The sequence below is a fragment of the Brachyistius frenatus genome, unplaced genomic scaffold (assembly GCF_029030835.1).
Source record: "Brachyistius frenatus isolate BFR_SWC_R1_liver_20210118 unplaced genomic scaffold, ASM2903083v1 Contig_46, whole genome shotgun sequence".
In the NCBI taxonomy this organism is placed as follows: Eukaryota; Metazoa; Chordata; class Actinopteri; family Embiotocidae; genus Brachyistius; species Brachyistius frenatus.
In genome coordinates, this window is record NW_027210645.1 from 667,070 (window position 1) to 684,202 (window position 17,133).

Consider the following 17,133-nt stretch of genomic DNA (forward strand, 5'->3'; position numbering starts at 1 on the left):
CAGAAACTCAAGTTTATCCAGCAAGAACCTGCCTCCTGTAAGCTGGATGGGGCGCTGAGTGAGCCCCGAACAAGGAAGGTGAAGTCCTGCGTGAAGCAGAGGCTGGTTAAAGCGGCAGCGTGTCCTTCAGCTTCCACTGAGTCATTTAAATCCCAAAACAGATCCTCCAGGCCCCAGCTGACCCGCTCCAACCCCATGGAGCAGAATGGAGACAGGCATCTGGACGCCGTGGTGTGTCGAGGTACCCCGGCAGCTCTGCACAGCAAACCTGCCCCTCCTTCACTGTCACCCCGAATTAAAGCTCAGTCCCCACGGGCGTGCAGCAGCCCCGGCACCCTGCCGCACGAGACGGGGAGGAGGCGACTGAGGCTGACCAGAGAGCAGTGCCTCGAAGAGGATCAGTGCAATTCAAACACGTCAACCGGGGGATTATCTGCAGATGAAGGCAAGCTGGCCCAAGTTGTTCAAGGCAAAGGGCAGAGGATTCGGAGAGGTCGGCCGCACGCTGGAAAAGGAAACAAAGAGCCCGCTGCACCCGCGGTCTCCTGGGAGAAAGGAGGTACCGCGAAGGGCCGTCAAGAAGATGGCGGACAGCAGTCTGCATGGTGCACTCTGAACCGACAGTCGGCCAAAGGAGGAAGCAGTGAACACGCGCTCGATTGTGTTCAGACAAGTGCTTCCACCTGCAGACCGAAGAGGAAAAAACCCTTGATCACAAAGCGTTAACAGCGCAGTCCCTCTGAAATAGACCTGCATTCCAGTTTGGAGGCTGATTTATAATCTACAAAACAGACATAAATGAACCAAAACATTTTCTATGAAGGTAGTTTTGGATCTTTTTAATGCAAACATGAAAGACAGTTTCGAGAGAAAATTTCTAGCACTGAAAAATCAAGTTTGTAAGTAAAACTTATGAACTGAGAATACATTTAACAATTAATTTGTTATTGTTCTCATAGTTTTGTTGTTAGACTTGAAAATGTTGCTCTTAAAACGTTCTTTTATTCTTGCAAAAAAAGGAGACAAAACAACCTTTATAATTTTCCTCAGCAGGTGAATCTCAGCGTAGTAATCTGATCATGCTTTCTGAAGCTGTACCATCATAAACTGCTTTTCAAAGTTATTGCTTTTCATGAGCTCAAATATGCAAAAGAAACTTCTAATGACAACATCAGCAACTAAAGCCAACTCTAGAAATGACACCATGAAATCTCTGCGGTGTATTTCAACAACATATTGATGGCTCAAAGCCTCAATGGCTGGGCACAGTTTCTCTTGTGCTCCCAAAATAGAAAAAAACATTTTTAAAAAATTTAACAGAACACTTTTTCTTAATAAAAGCGGACGCCAGGTTGCTCTAAGTTCTGGACTGTCCCATTTCCAAAAGCTATTCCCTGGATCACAGTGTGCACTGATTCAATTAGGAGAAGCAGCCATGGCACAGACCGAAGCTCCTGGCACATCACAAGAGCCCCGAGACTACTGCAGTTGATCCAAGATAATGAAACAACACAGATATTTTTTAAAGGGAGAAAAATCATGTGGACTGTGAGCAGAAGTTTAGAGGAGTGTTTGATGTTTACCTAGTCATTTTAAATGGCGGTCATGAAAAAAAGAGCTCCTTTCCATCAGTTTAAAACTGTGTTTAATAATGAAGATGATACAGTATGTACAGTACAATTAATCAATGACTAGTTTTCTCCTTTATCTATGAATCATACACTGTAACATTGAAAATGTCACTTTCTCTTCCTGCAGGAATTTATTCAGAGTATTTCTGCTTTTCTTATTAAAAGATGACCTCTAAGTAGGAGCAGGAGTTTCTGAATGCCAGCCGTGTTTTTGTTGTTTTTGCTCGATGGTCCTCTTCCACACTGGAAGTGCTTAATGTGGCCTTTGGCTATTAGCCAGACAGGTAACATTAGTGATATATAACTCAGCCTAAAAGAGGAACTGACGATGTCACCATCTGCTGTCAGGATACATCGTATGGTTCATTCTTTAATCTATCTTTGCTAAATGAAGGAAACACCACCACGGCCAAAACATCCACTGAAATCTACTTCAGGAGTAGAGTTGTCCCAATACCAACATTTTGGTTAATTGGTATAAATTCCCCCTAAACTCTAATTTCTCAATACCAGGGCAAAAAAATGAATCAATGAAATCTTTTTTTTAAATTGAACAGCACATTCAAGGCACAAGACCGGGGTGGAGCCTTCAAGTTATAAAGAGGACATTACTGTTATGTCAAACAAATATACGATCCAGCTTGAGCGGGCTTCGGTTGCTTAATGCAGATAAACAATCCGCGTGGAGAATAAAATATTATCTGTTGCCCCCAGAACCAAAATCTTATCAGACTGATGGTCAATGGGTTTCCCCATTTCCAAATGGTGTTATGGAAAAATGGTAAATGGTTATATTGTGTTTTATCACCTTAGCGGTGTCAAAGGGCTTAACACCATTTCCCATTCACACACTAATGTGACAAGGTGCTCACTTGCCTTCAGGAGCAATTCAGAGTTCAGTGCCTTGCCCAAAGACACATCAGTATGCGAACAGGAGGAGCAGAGGATAAAACCGCCAACTTTTCAATTAGTGGGCAACCCGCTCAACTGATCCCCAATCTTACTAAACACATTAGTCTTACTAAGTTTGCTGTGGTTAAGTACAGGCCATGATAAATGACAGTGTAGGAGGGAGGTTCAGTGGGGCTGAGTGTCAAACTTCTTTTATGGCACTGACCGAGTTGCTTCAACACTCTGTGGTATTAAAAAATGTCCTGTGATTCGGTACCATATGCTGTTGCCTCTGCTCGTCACTAACACCCACAGTTTTGTTTCAAATGTATATCTTTTGATGTGTTTAAGCAGGAGTAAATCTAATCAGCGTTATTGAGCTAAAGGGTTTACCAAACACAGCTCCACAGCTGTCCCTGGACAAACCACCCACACAGATAGAATCCATCAGTTTTAACATCGGTAACTTAGTCTCACACTAAAAATGCCTTATTTCACTCTTTTCAAACAAATGTTTGGCTACAAACCTGTCTGAGTCGTGTGCGCTGTAGTAACTGAGGACCGGATGCTTGTCTGTGTGGAGCAGTTGAGGAAACATCTACCGATAAACGACATGTGGGATGTTTCGGAAATATTCGTAAATTATAGTGTCTGCCAATAGCTTGCATATGAGGCATTCAAGGGACTTCTGTAAATTGTAGCAAGAGAAAATAACCTGGGTCATACTCTCCCCCAAAAAAGAACATAAATATAAAGATTTATACTGCAATGTGTACTGTGACTTTCAAGGTATTAGTACCAGTAGAAGTATCGAACATTTTTGAACGATACCCAGCCCCAGAGGGCAGGAGAGACTATTCAAAAATGTCTTTGTCTTTTTTTTTTTTTTAATAATAATCATACAAATGAAATGGACGAGGTAATTACTGTGTTTAGGTGGTAAAATATGGTTATTTCCCAAAAAGTGTTCTGCTTCACCACTAATTTACACATTAATATAATATTTAACACATTTGATTTTGGAAGGACAGTCACCGCCTGTGATGTGGGAGGTTGAAAGCTGGCTGTCAGGCAGATGACAGATGGCTTTCTCCGCCACTACACGGTGCTCGCAGCCTCTCATTCACCCAACGCACCGGCTACCTCTTTAGCCCACTCAACCACGGCGACAGACGCTTCCTCAGACTGACACCATCGCTCATAACGTGCATCTGCCCCGAATCATCAGCCCACTTCCCTTCGGCTCCACACGGAGCCTAAACATAGCCTGTCCCGCGCACACGTTCCTTGGCTACAAAGGCACCGTAAATAGGCCTGTGTGTAATGGCCAGCTTGTTTGTTGTCCGTGACATTCAAATATTGACACTGTGTTTCAGAGCGTTTTGGAGGCCTCGAGAGCTCCGCACATGATTCGGGTGTGTTTCCGAGTCCAGCAGCAGCATGTGGGGGACAGCTGGAGGAGCACTTTAAAAAAAGGGAAAGTTCAACCGAGAGCCGTGTGATGAACGGGAGAAACAGAACGTCTGAGCAGATGGGGACTGAGACGGGGCAGCTGTGTTTCACTGCAGCTTCCTCTCCATGACCACACATGATAAGGACATCACCGTGCACCCAAATGTGAATCCCACTCATCCTGTAGGCGTCTAAATCAAATCAGAACAAATGTAGAGCTACAGGTTCACAAGGAAGCTGGTACGGGGAGTAAAAAACGTTGCATGTTGCATGTGTGTGTGTGCGTGCGTGCGTGCGTGCGTGCGTGTGTGTGTGTGTGTGTGTGTGTGTGTGTGTGTGTGTGTGTGTGTGTGTGTGTGTGTGTGTGTGTGTGTGTGTGTGTGTGTGTGTGTGTGTGTGTGTGTGTGTGTGTGTGTGTGTGTGTGTGTGTGTGTGTGTGTTTGTGTGCTTGTTGTAAATAAAAGATCAAATACATCTTTCACCATCTCTGAGGAACTTTGGATACCACAAAAAGGAAACAGTAAAATGTCTCGATACAAGAAAAAAAAAAAGACCAAAGAAATAGAATAGGAAACATATTATTACCTCCAAGAAATAATTATGGCAAATTCAGGCACTATTTAGGATACTTGCAATTTTCAAAATTCCTGCGATTTTTCCGCAACAAAAGCTGAAACTATAACAGCAGAGTAATACTTTGAAAGTAGTCTTTCCAAACAAAACTCGCTTTATTAACAAAAATAACTCCTCATTTAAAATCAGTGTGGGTCTGCTCCCTCTCCTCATCAGTAAAACAAACTTGCTAATAAAAAAAAAACGGCATGATGGGCGTTGTGGGAAATGCGGTTTTATCAAAATGAGGAATGCTGGATGTTAAATTTGTTTCATAGACACTTTAAGTTGTAAGAGAATGCACTTTGTTTTTGTGCATAAAGTACAGTGTGTGTTGACTTGATAATCATTAAACAGCATCTAAAGCTCTTATTTTGACAGAGATGTAGCTGTTGTTTTCTTTGCTGCAGTCACAGACTTTCATGAATTTTTTGTACAATAATTTAAAAAAAAAGATGATAACTACAATGTCCCTGTGATATGCAGCAGGAAGCAATTACATGACTCTTTATTAGATAGTCATAAATTAAGTCATAGATACATTTTTTTTCCTCGACATGCGTGAGTCTTGGAGGGACTGCTATATGACAAACCGCGGCGGGAAAAATAAGGAGTACATGGAAATATATGTATATATATGAAAATGTATTCTGAAAAAGTGAAAGATGTACGGTCTGACAGGAACTTAAACTTGTCAAAACAGCACCACAGGAGTAACATAGATCACAGAGCTTTTACTGTAAGTCAGTGCAAGGACAGATATTCAACCCAAAGCTGTGAGCACGAGTGTTCTGTAATCATTTCCCAAACTTAAATACAGCCCTTTCCATAAGTGTGCGGCTGCTTGAAGCCAACGTGGCCCGGCCCACCACCAGCCTCAGGGCGGCTCCGCTGTGGCTATCGCAGAGGCAAAGGCCGGACAGTTGAGGAGGTTGCCAAAAAAGCTGTGCCTTTTTCTTCTTGAGGGTACCACACGACTTCACGGAGGAGAGGGTGGGGACAGGAGGGGGTGTAGGGAGGTGGACAAAAATATCCAGAAAGTTGAGTCTATAATTGGCTGCGCCTCGCAGCCTGTTTTTATGTGTGCACAACCCAAGTCAAGAGCAGCAGAAAGCCACCTCGTCCCCCAGTGAAACCCTACACTTTCCCCTTCGGCTGCTCCCTCCCACTCCCTCCAACCATCCACCAGGGTGCTGGAGCTCACCTCAGCTCACTTTTTAAAAACACTGTACACTGGATTGTCACCCTGGATTATATAATAACCTCATCTTGATTTCTGGGTGCCTTCAGGGGAGACGTTTTGGGATTATTATCACCTGATAATGATGCTGCCCCGCTGCTGATTCAGGGTGTGAGAGCTGGAGGCAGAGAGAGAAAGACACCTCCAGTAATACTGACTGAGTGACAGGACAGGTGAGAAAAAACAATCATCCACGTGTTACTGCTGTTTTCTTCTAAAAATCAGTGCTTATTTATTCTTTAGTTCTTCTGAATTGTTTTTTGTTTGTTTGTTACTGTTGTATTCATGTTGCTCAGACACTATCAACAAACAACACCTCCTCTTTTTTTTTCTTCTTCTTCTTCTTCTTGGGTTGCAAATGGAAAATAAAAACCCCTCTGTTTTTTCCATTTTGGGAATGATAAACGCGCTGCTTCTGTTATAGACATCTACTGTATGTTGCAGTCCCAGGTCTACCATTGAGAGAGGAAGTGGAAACAGGCCTGATGATGCAGACCTGCACTTTGTGAGGTGTCTGGCTTCAGATTCAGATGTTGAAAGAGGCGAACCAGCTCGTTTTCAGCTTTACAGCTGATACTGTATCGTAAAGCTGCAGATTTATTCAACGCAGCACTGGAAGAGCCATACGGTGTGTTTAAATGTAATCAGTGATGAAAGGGAGACAAATTGGAATATGTTAGACTTGTACAAAGTTGGGTAAAGAGGATTAGGAGCATGAATCCAAATCTTGTTCAGTTGCTTTTATAGGAAGGCTGAGATATTTCTTTTTTTATTCATCAAAGTCTTGCTGGGCTGAATTTCTCTGATTTTAAATGCACACTAATGGGGGCAATTAGAGCACGTCAACTAGCGTGCCTACTCTGCTCATTAATAGCAACAGTGAATGCAAGTAGCAGAAATAGCCCAGTGGAGAATCAGATAAGGAAAATAGTGCCTGGAAACCAAAGCACTTTGCTTTACCCACGGTAAATAATGCACTCTCTATTTCACAACCCACTCAGGCTAAACCACAATCAACAGGCTGCTGTTCTTAAACATATCCACAACATTTCCTGGAGTCACTTCCTGCTCAAATTACTTTGTATTTCTAAATGAGACATCCATATATTTACTGTAATTACATTCATTACTTCTTCATTTCTATTCATTATCCACTAAAAAACGTCTATTCAAGATTTAGTTTGATAAATTGGGTAACACTTTAGATAGTGTTAGATAGAAACTGTCACCAACAGTGTATGTTTGTTGAATACAAGCATACAGCCTGGACAGCTTAGCTGATCTTATTTTAATGGCTGGAAATGGGGGTAGGAGGGTGTGTGTGTGGGGGGGGGAGGGGGGGTGATCTACCCACCATCATTTATTTACTCATTACACTTAAGCTCACTTATATATGTGATCTCTTGTTCATGTAAAAGTGAAAAAAAAAAAGAAGACAAATTGTGGTTTTATGGATGTATTAAAGACATCCTGGACACTGTGTTGGGACTCTATTGACTCCTTTATGAAAGATGCTAACTTAGGCCATGTGCTGAAACAATTCAGTATGACGCTAAAGCCTGTAATACACCCATCAGTCCACTAGAGGATGACGTGTCTCGCCTGGCTGAAGGCACTGAAAGCCACGTGGTTAGGTTTAGGAGAAGATCTCCGTTTGAGTACAAATAAGTCACTTTACATAATTAACGTTACGTACATCACATAAATCTAGTGGACTGACGGGTGTATTACAGCATCCTTTCCATTAAGTCCATTAAGCACGCTCAACAGAGTCCTTCTCCAGCTGGACTTCCTGTTGAGGGATAATGTAATTGATTTAAATGATTGATTACCAAGTCACATGGCTCTTCTACTCTTTTTAAAAGTTTTGGTCCAAATTTTATGAGGTTTGTGAAACTAAAGTCATTACTTTTTCAAGGACTTTGATGAAGGTGGAAGTTGAAAAACCTGTCCATCACAGCAAAATGGCTTCAGAGCCTAGCTGTGTTTCTGAAGGCCTTGAGCCATTGCACTACGCTTATATTTTGTACGAATTAGACATGATTAAATGCGTTAATTAGTAGGCTTCAGATACTCAATTTACCTTGGACCTTGCTAAGCTACCCTAACTAAGAGATACGCAAGTGGTTTTGACCCTCTCACATTATTCTTAACAAGAGTAAATGAATTACCCAAAATGAAGCACATACTCAAATCCGGCCTGCAGATTTCAATGCCTCTCACTTGTGGAAAACAAATACATTAACAGCATAATTTGGTAGAAATATCAGAGCGCACTGAGCGGTGGTGAAGGATGGTGAAGAACTTTTCAGTTCCTGATGTATGATTGCTTTTCAAGTTGTGCATAACTCAGACTTTCCTCATCCTCCCCCGGCGACCCCCCACAATGAGATGCTCTTCCAGTCAGGACAAGCCCATGTTATGGCTACGGTCAGTCACACATCGGTCCTAATAGCAGGCTGCTCAGCCTATATTGTACAACAAGTGCAGGAATAATTTTGTGTTTATATGACAGGATCCTGTCAGCGCCACCAGGGCTAAACAGAGACTGACTGATTGGTCCTTTGCAATACGATCAAACTTGTGTAAATTTCACTCCAGCAGCTGCAAATATCTAGAAATACCTGAGTGAACTTTAAAGAAATCACAGTAAAGAAATCAGGCAGTGAAAACTGCACACTCCTGATGTTATTCTTTTACTGTCTTGTGGGAAGAGGCGGCAGAAAAAAAATAGTTTGGCAGCAAGTTCCAACAGTCTTTGGTGAGTCCAGATTTCTCTGGATGAAGCCTTCACTCGCTGCTGTAGAGAAATGTGTATTTCAATCTTAGGTTTCAATTATCACATCCTGAGAATGGAGAACATTTCCTGCCAGCTTCCATACCAAAGAGAGGACAATAGAGACACTAGACAATAGTGGGGATGAGATAGAGAATTATTTTTCTATGTTGGAGACCAAGTTTCTTTATAAATATAAAGTGCCAAATGCAATTTAAAATCAGCTTTGCACCAGGCCCCTGTCAAAGACAAGATGTGGCAGGAGCCTTTGTGAGAAGCCTGCGTTTCACAGCAATCTCTCTGCACTACAGGACGTGTTTCATCTGCTTTGGTTTCTGTATTGGAGGTAGCTAGTTGAAAATTATGTTTGTCTTTCATTGATAAAAAAAAAAAAAAAGGTGTGAGGGACAGCTTTATATTCCAGGTTGTACATTTACAAAGCAAGGTAACTGCAGTGGTGAATTGTTGATGTTTTCCGCTGACTTTTCCGCAGACTGGACAGTTTGATGGTGGTAATAAACTAAACAAAACAGACACAAGCCGAAGCCGAGATGGAATTACGAGTGGGATTTAGGATCACCCTGGTCTTTGTCATCCTGGTCTTGACTTTTTCCAGAGAGGGAGTAGAAGCACAGAGGGCAGGTAAGACCATTATAATCAGTAGTCGTAGAGCTTTTATTGACTGTATGTGACTTAAACTGACTGTATCTGCCTACTGCAGGGTGTAAAAATGTCCACTATGACTTGGCATTTATCCTGGATACCTCATCCAGTGTGGGGAAGGAGAACTTTGAGAAAATCAGGCAATGGGTGGCCAACCTGGTGGAGTCTTTCGACGTTTCACCTGACAAGACGAGAGTAGCCGTGGTGCGCTACAGTGACCGACCCACCACGGAGTTCAACCTGGGCCGACACCAGACCCTGGAGGACGTGAAGCGAGCCGCCCGTAACATACGCTACCTGGGTGGAAATACAATGACCGGGGATGCTATCAGCTACACCACCACCAACATCTTCACGGAGCGCAGCGGAGCGAGGCCGATCGCCAGAGGCATTCAGAGGGTGGCCATCCTTCTCACAGATGGCCGAAGCCAGGATTACGTTCTGGAGCCCTCGAAGGCGGCTGCCAAAGCTGGCATCAGGATGTTTGCCGTTGGCATCGGCGAGGCTCTGAAGGAGGAGCTGGAGGAGATCGCGGCCGAGCCAAAGAATGCCCACGTCTTCCATGTGACCGACTTTAACGCCATTGACAAGATCAGGGGCCGGCTGAGGAGGCGGCTCTGCGAGAGTAAGTCAGCGATCGGGTTCATTGCCAACACATCATTCACACTGCACGCCGCATGGCTTCTCTTTCAAGTTTCACTTTAAAGAGCCTGCCTCACCCTCAACGTGCACTTCATCCATTTAGACGCTTATTTTAACCTTTAGCCACTATTGCGGAGGAAAAGACCCCACCCGCAAAAACCCCACCCCAACCACAAAGAGCTGCACATGTTCACTGTGCTATCCTGGCTGTCTTTGATCACTTATGAAGCGTGAGGGGGCTGCTGCTGCAAAAAAATTGGCTCGTAAATGGCGGTTTCCTAACCAAGACATATCTGTGGTGGAGCTGCCTTTTTGACTGCTGCTTTGGTGCAGAGGTGTTTAGCACTGGAAAGACGGTCTTATGCTAACCTCGATGGTTTTTCCACTGGTGTGCTGAGAACATCTTTCAACACAGGCACACGCAGGCTTAGAAAGTAGTTAACATAGCCAAATAGATTAGCTAAACTAGGCTTGAAAATAAAACATTTAACAGCTTTGCCTTGTCGGTTCGGAGAAGTGTAGAGGGGGTTGTCAGAGTGTTTTCATGGAGAAGATGGATGCTTTGCACTCCAGCGCTTGAAATTCCTGCCTAAAATTAGCCAGACAGGAAAGAAAAGGATGCCATGAGCCTTAGCCACAAACAATAATGCAAAAATGGGAATGACATGATTACATGGTTTGCTTAAAGATGAACAAACTCTCAATGTTAACGTGGCTTTTAGTTGTCAAGTTTGACAAGGCAAAAGAAGAGATTTCTGAGGAAAGTGATGATTCAGACTACAATGCCTAAATTCTTTTTTTTTTTAAACCAAATCACTTCGCACAAGTTACACACCACTTGTGCTTTAGAGGCAGCTCAGAGATTCATTTTAAAGTCACTGATCTCTGACCTTGCTCCTTGGCTCCATAGACTTTCAGTCTGGCAACCAATAATGATGTATATTATGAAGCGTTAAAGCAATACAAGTTTGTAGGCTTGAACAAACCAAAGGCTAAATTTACAATGAAAGAAAAAAGCTCCAAAGTCCTCTGTCTGTAATCTCTAAAATCGCCATGACTGAGCCTCCAAGTATATCAGTGGTCAGCACAACTGGCTCACTGAGTGATGCGAGTTATTTTCACCCAGAAAATTACAGCTCTAATGTTTCAAGTGGGTCCAGCGCAGCCGCTCAAATGCCCATGTCGAATGTTTTCACCTTTTAATCTATAGGTTTAAAAATGGACACTGCGCTGATTCATTAGAGCATGTGTGGCCTCGCCTCTGAATACAAACTCATAAGATCCCACACTTGACCTCACACGACCTGCGTGACCGAGAACCAGCACCTGCACATCCGAGCGACAATTAAAAGTTTACCAATCTGCGCTGGCAAAATATATTGCTTGTAGTAACGCTCAAGCCTCTGCTGATAACTTTGAACCTGTCTGAGACATTCACTTCCAAAGGCAGGTTTTACGTTTCTTTCCATTTAACTCGCAGCCGGATCCCTAAATTATAGCTTAAGGGCCACAAGTGCAGGGAGTAGCTCGGATATCTAGCATGCTACGTCTCAGGACCGGGCAACAACACCTTCTTTAAAAGACTGACGCATTTCCATTCATTCACAGAATGGTAATTTGTTTTTGGTAGACTCGCTGGCCTTATAAACAATATAAAACCAAGTATTCTTTCCGAGATCTTCCATTATCACTTTAAAAAAAGACTTTTAGACAGAAGAAAGACAACTGCTTCAGTTTTGACTGCTAAACAAACCCAAAGCAGACGCAAACAAGAGCAAAGTATACGACTGAAATTAGAAATAAAGCATGAGAAATGGAGATAGCTCCGCCGCATGTGGAGTGATGAAAAAGTATACAAATGCTGACAGTTAAATTAGCGCCTTTGATTTTTCTCATTAGGCATGCTCTGGGCTATGCATGGAGCAGAAAAACAAGCCATGTCAACAGAGCCGTCCTCACAATCAACGACGCAAAAGTTAAAAGCCTCTCTGATGTGATGTTTTTTTTTTTTTTTCTTACAGCTGTGATTTTCAGAAAATTGCAGTGTTTCACAGGAGATCTTTGCCAAATATTTGATCCGTGAGGCAAGCTGCAGTGTCTCACTGGGATATTTTCAGTCACAGATAACATTCAGGACTGACAGTCAGGATGCCGACAAATTGTTGGGCTAATAAAAGTCTTAATGAGAAGTTCTTCTGTACAGATTGTTTACAAACTGCTGACGGGGTCGTGAGTGGGGTGGGTGAGTGTACGGTCATATTGTAAAGGTGATTTTTATCGACGAGTCCACATATATAATGACTGAAGTGGGATTTAATTTGGGCAAATAGTGGAGAATTTATTCTGTCAGTAGAGTTTCTTCTCATCTGAAACGTGCGCAGTTTTAAAGGGTCAGTTCACCCAAATGTGAAAGAAAACATTATCACTTGTCCCTTCTGATATTTTGTCATTCAGATAGTTTCAGGTTTCAGGTTTTTGCCCAACCTGAATATAATGAGTTTGGTTTATTGTGCTCACAGCATTCACTATTTTTGTTTAGAGTGTTAGCATGCTAATGAGCATGAATTACTTTGGGGGCTACTTTAGTGCCACTGAATATGGTGCTTGATGGAATTAAGTATTTACAATGAAGCAGAGACTTCATGTTAATCCTTCCAACAGTTCACCTCTCGCCACCTACTGCTCACAGCTTTAGTCTTAGCTATGATTACCGTCTGTAAACCCTGTTGGCATTAAGATTTGTCAGATTCAGCCACTCTGTCGACCGTACCAGTCAGCAACCAATCAGAGCGGCTGAGTGTGTTGACGTCGAATTAGTTTCAACAATGGGGGCAGTGGTATAATTTCAGCACACAGCGACACTACAATTGGTGGTCAATGCCAATTGTTTAAAAACTTCAAAATGAACCTGAGTTTTCTGCCCATTAGAATGCAATGGTGACGTTGAAAGAGTCGGAGGATCCCCAGAGTCGCTAGGATTCATCCTCTAGCAACCGTGAATGTCTGCACAAACATATAAAGCATACCATGTAGTGGTTGTTGAGCTATGGGAGCCTGGAAGAAATGATTTGGACCCAGTGATCAACCAAGAGACTGATATTGCAGCAGAACAATAATGTTGTTTTTACTTTACTGGGGGAATCCAGACTCACTGGTTGACAACGAGACATTGCTGTAGAAATATAATTCATTTATTCCAGAAACTTCCAGAGTCTTGATTTCTCCATAAAATCTCCAGACTTCATTACAAACAGTTTCCAGGAGGTTTTCTTTTTCTATTTTTACTGCTGTGAGAACCATAAACACCTCTAAGTGAGATTTTTCTTTTTGGAACGCACCCTTTGAAAAAAAAAAAAAAAAAAAAGTCACTCAAATTAAGCCAACATTCACATCTATTAAACCAAACAGCATCCCTCTCTGCGTTCATCGGTAGCGAAGCTGGCATCTCGACAGAAATAGAAAACAGCCCTCCTGCCAACACAAACTCAACCTGAAGGTGTTGCCTTTCCCACTGTCACCACCAGCACTGAAATACACGTGTGTGGAAATATAAAACTCTGACTGCTTCTCGGGTGTGTGGATATTCCCCCGTCTGGTCGTGATTGTAGATCCACCTCAGCCCTCACTCACCCATCAGCACACTTCAGTGCCCCAGACTTCAGACAGAAGGGATGGAGGGCAATTCGTCTGCTCGTCAGATCACATATCAGACTGTGTTCCAGTGAGATCACCGCTTCCTAAAACAATCCGCCACTTTTTCATCTAAATTCCTTGTAAAGTTTCTGACTGACTGCTTCTTCAAATAAAACAATAACACACGATAAGATTTCAGGAAGTGTTTGAACATTTCTCTGCCCCTGTGCTCCAATAAGAGCATTACTTTTAGCCTTACAGCGTGTCTAACCCAACGATTGTCTTTCTCCTCAGATGTCCTGTGTCCCAACATGAAGGTTCAACCTGATCGCTTTAAGCCCGACAGCACCAGTTATGGTCTTGAAGAGGTTCCTGGTATGTGCAAACTGCTGCTTTCCTCATGGCAACACGTAGTGCTGGCAATACTTGTCAACCACAAAGTCAGCTCTCTTTTCTTTCAAAACATTTCCTACATCCACACTACATATTTAACTTGTTTTTTTTTTTTTCACACAAAGGGAGACAAAAAGATTATTTCTTATGTGCAAAGATTTAGACAGTTTTGACTCATACTTTCTCTCTTTCCAGCTCATCTGAAAATGAATTGGTTTTATTTTTGGCTTTTCTGACACACTAATTTTCTGTCTTATTTTAGGCTGCCATCATAAAAACTCAATATATTTGCAAAAACAAAATGCTGTCGCTTTATATCAAACCAATTTGAAAATCAAGTTTCTGTGTTTCGGGGGAGCTGTTAGCTTCCATCCATTTCCATAAAACTTCAATACGTGGGCTAGACTATTTAATCTTGTATGAGCAATCCCTGCAGCAGCATAATGAAAAGTTGTCATCATTTATAGTAAAAAGAAAATGTTTGGGAAATACTTTCTTTCACTATCTTGCTAAGAGCTGGATGCCTCCACAGTAATATGAAGCTGCTGCCAGCAGCCAGTCAGCCTATCTTAGCATAAAGACTGCAAACAGGGCTCGGTGCACACAAGTTCTGCTAAAAGTCACTAAGAAGTGAGATCTTGTTTTTCTTTAAACATCTTAACCTTTGGATGTAGCCAAGCTATATGTTAACCCCTGCCTCCATTCTTTACACTAAGCTAAGCTAACAGTCTGCTGCTGAGAGCATCATATTTACCGCACAACTACACATGACATTGGTGTCGTCTTGTCTGGTAACTTTAAGCAAAAAAGCCAATTTCCAAATATGTCATTATTTCATTTAGTAGGTACAACTTGCAATCAAACCAGAAACATTAATGGGGTCTTTTAACTACACAGCATGTAATTGCTTCCACTTGAGTATCTCACTAAAAACAATAAGAAAAGGCTGAGTTTGATGACATACTGAAATAGCACAGGCTCAGGGTTGCACTCTCCCCCTCTAAAATACATGAGAGCTAATGTCGTTTTCTTTCTCTTACAATGGATTTGATAAAATTGGTATCACAAAAAGTACCAGTATTAAAGACAAGGTATCAGTAACAGTATCGAACATTTTTGAACGATGTCAAGCCGTAGTTCGGCCTGTCTTACATTTGGTTATTCCTCTTTTGAAATGTTGCTTATTTGCGATGTTGCAGGCGAGGCTAAGAGAGTTAGAAATGTGCCTTTGGGTGTTAAAAGCCATTACCAGTAGTTCGTCTGCTTTCAGGAGCCAGTGTGAGCCGACCCGTTGTAGTTAGTAGTCTGTATGATATATAACATAGGTTTGGTTGTTTTGTATATTTTAGTGTATAAAAGTTACATATCAAACCCTTAAATGCAGCTGTTATTTTCAAGATTGGCAATTAAAGAAGTCTTTTACCAAGTGAGGAGAATTACTAGTCCTCCATCATTTTATGTTTTTAGTTCATACATTCCAAGCTGCTGTGTTAGAGGTTGTTTTTTTTCCTCAGAAATCTTGAATAGCGTTTATCCAGAAAGGTCGGATGTTGTTACAAGAGTGTCTTTTGGGGGATCTGAGTTCCTGTCTGTGTCTTCCACCCACATCCATCTCACTAAGAGAAAAAGCAGATGCAGTAGCAGGACTGTTTGGACTCCTGCTTTGTTCAAGTTCAAGTAGAAAGCGATGTCAGCGCAATGAGCTATGTTTCAGAAATGTTGACTGTGAACACGCTTGGCTGGCACAGTGGAAACTGATCATTTGGTCAACTGATACGTGTTTTTGAGGGCAAATTACTGCAGTAACACGTGTTCTTGTTAGACTCTTTTGTGCCAGTATTTATTTGCTATTTTCTAGTTGTATACAAAGTGGTTCAAGTAGTCTGTTTGGCCTCTAAGACTGTGTTCTTCTTAATAAAACCATCATAGGCCACTAAAATAACAGTTTTATTGGTCTGCATTTAAAACATTTTAGAACCTTTTAAAAGAGAAAAATAATGCTGTATATATTTAAAATAACCAATAGCTGAACGATTGAACACCCTTGCATTGATCTATTTTGCATAATCTATGGTCGGCGTCATAATGGCGGTGGAGCCTACACTGCAGCACACATAGGGCAAGAGACAGGAAGCTCGTCAAACAGGTCCACACGTGGACAAACAAACACATCGCTCCTACGGTCCGTTTAGAGTCTCCAGCTCAGCGAAGCTGTGTCTTTGGACTCTGGGAGGAAACCAGAGCCGATGGAGGAAACCCACTTAGACATAACATGTGTACTCTACACAGAAAGACCCCAGCTGGAAAGTGAATTCAAAACCAAGAACTCTGCTATAATGCTACCGTGGTAACCACTGAGTCGAAAAATGAAAAAAACAACAACAAAAAAACAACATTTTGGAAAGGAAATGAAATGTCTGTACAAGTTTCATAGCCTGTTGTTCTGGCTGTAGATGTGAGGAAAGCACTATCATATCAGTGACGGATGACACACTGGCAGATATTTGATGTGTCATATTGGTTCTGTATCTTCCTGAGCGCCTGACTGAAACCCAGACATCCTCTTCTAGACTGCTGCTTCATATATAGTAATGATGCAGCCATGCTGAGCTCATGTGATTGTTTCAATCAATGGTCAAAATACTTTTTTTACATCTTTCACTTCAGTAAAAGTGTATTTTCTAATTACAAGATAAGATTTCATAATTACAAGAAAAGATTTCGCAATTCAAAGATCAAGATCTCGTAATTATAAGAAAAGGTTGAGGGGATTATCAGTCATCGCTAACCTTGAAAGGACAGGGACCGTAGTGCTCCCTGATCTAATGTGATGAATGTGAGCTTGACGATAAACATACGTGGGATTTCACTTTTCAAAGAATTTCAAAGGATTTATTAATGATGGAATTATTTTCTGACACACCAACAGAACAACATAAGCAGGAGTGAATATAATTAAAAAAAATTTAGAGGATTTTTTTTAAAACTCAGTGGTATTGCACTTTAAGGCACTTTCCACACTGGCTTAATTCTTCAATTCTTCAGACCGGGAGACTAAGTATATATATATATATATATATATATATGTCAGTGTATTCATCACTTTACAGATGTAAAGTTTTACCAGAAACAAGAATCATGATGTTGCCATGGACACTGACAGTTGAACTATGGGCTGTAATAGGGGCCTCATTGTACAG

The 17,133-nt window shown here is 41.8% G+C and overlaps 1 protein-coding gene across 1 annotated transcript in view; it reads left to right on the top strand.

Annotated features, from left to right (window-relative positions):
• Positions 1 to 9,138: 9,138 nt before the first annotated feature.
• The window catches only part of col22a1 (collagen, type XXII, alpha 1), a 60,739-nt gene continuing 52,744 nt past the window's right edge, over positions 9,139 to 17,133 (top strand). Inside the window, exons 1-3 of the mRNA XM_069703376.1 lie at positions 9,139 to 9,244; positions 9,324 to 9,890; positions 13,835 to 13,915. Of these exons, the coding sequence (XP_069559477.1) occupies positions 9,154 to 9,244; positions 9,324 to 9,890; positions 13,835 to 13,915 (739 nt within the window). The 5' untranslated portion in view covers positions 9,139 to 9,153. The remainder of the gene's footprint in view (positions 9,245 to 9,323; positions 9,891 to 13,834; positions 13,916 to 17,133) is intronic.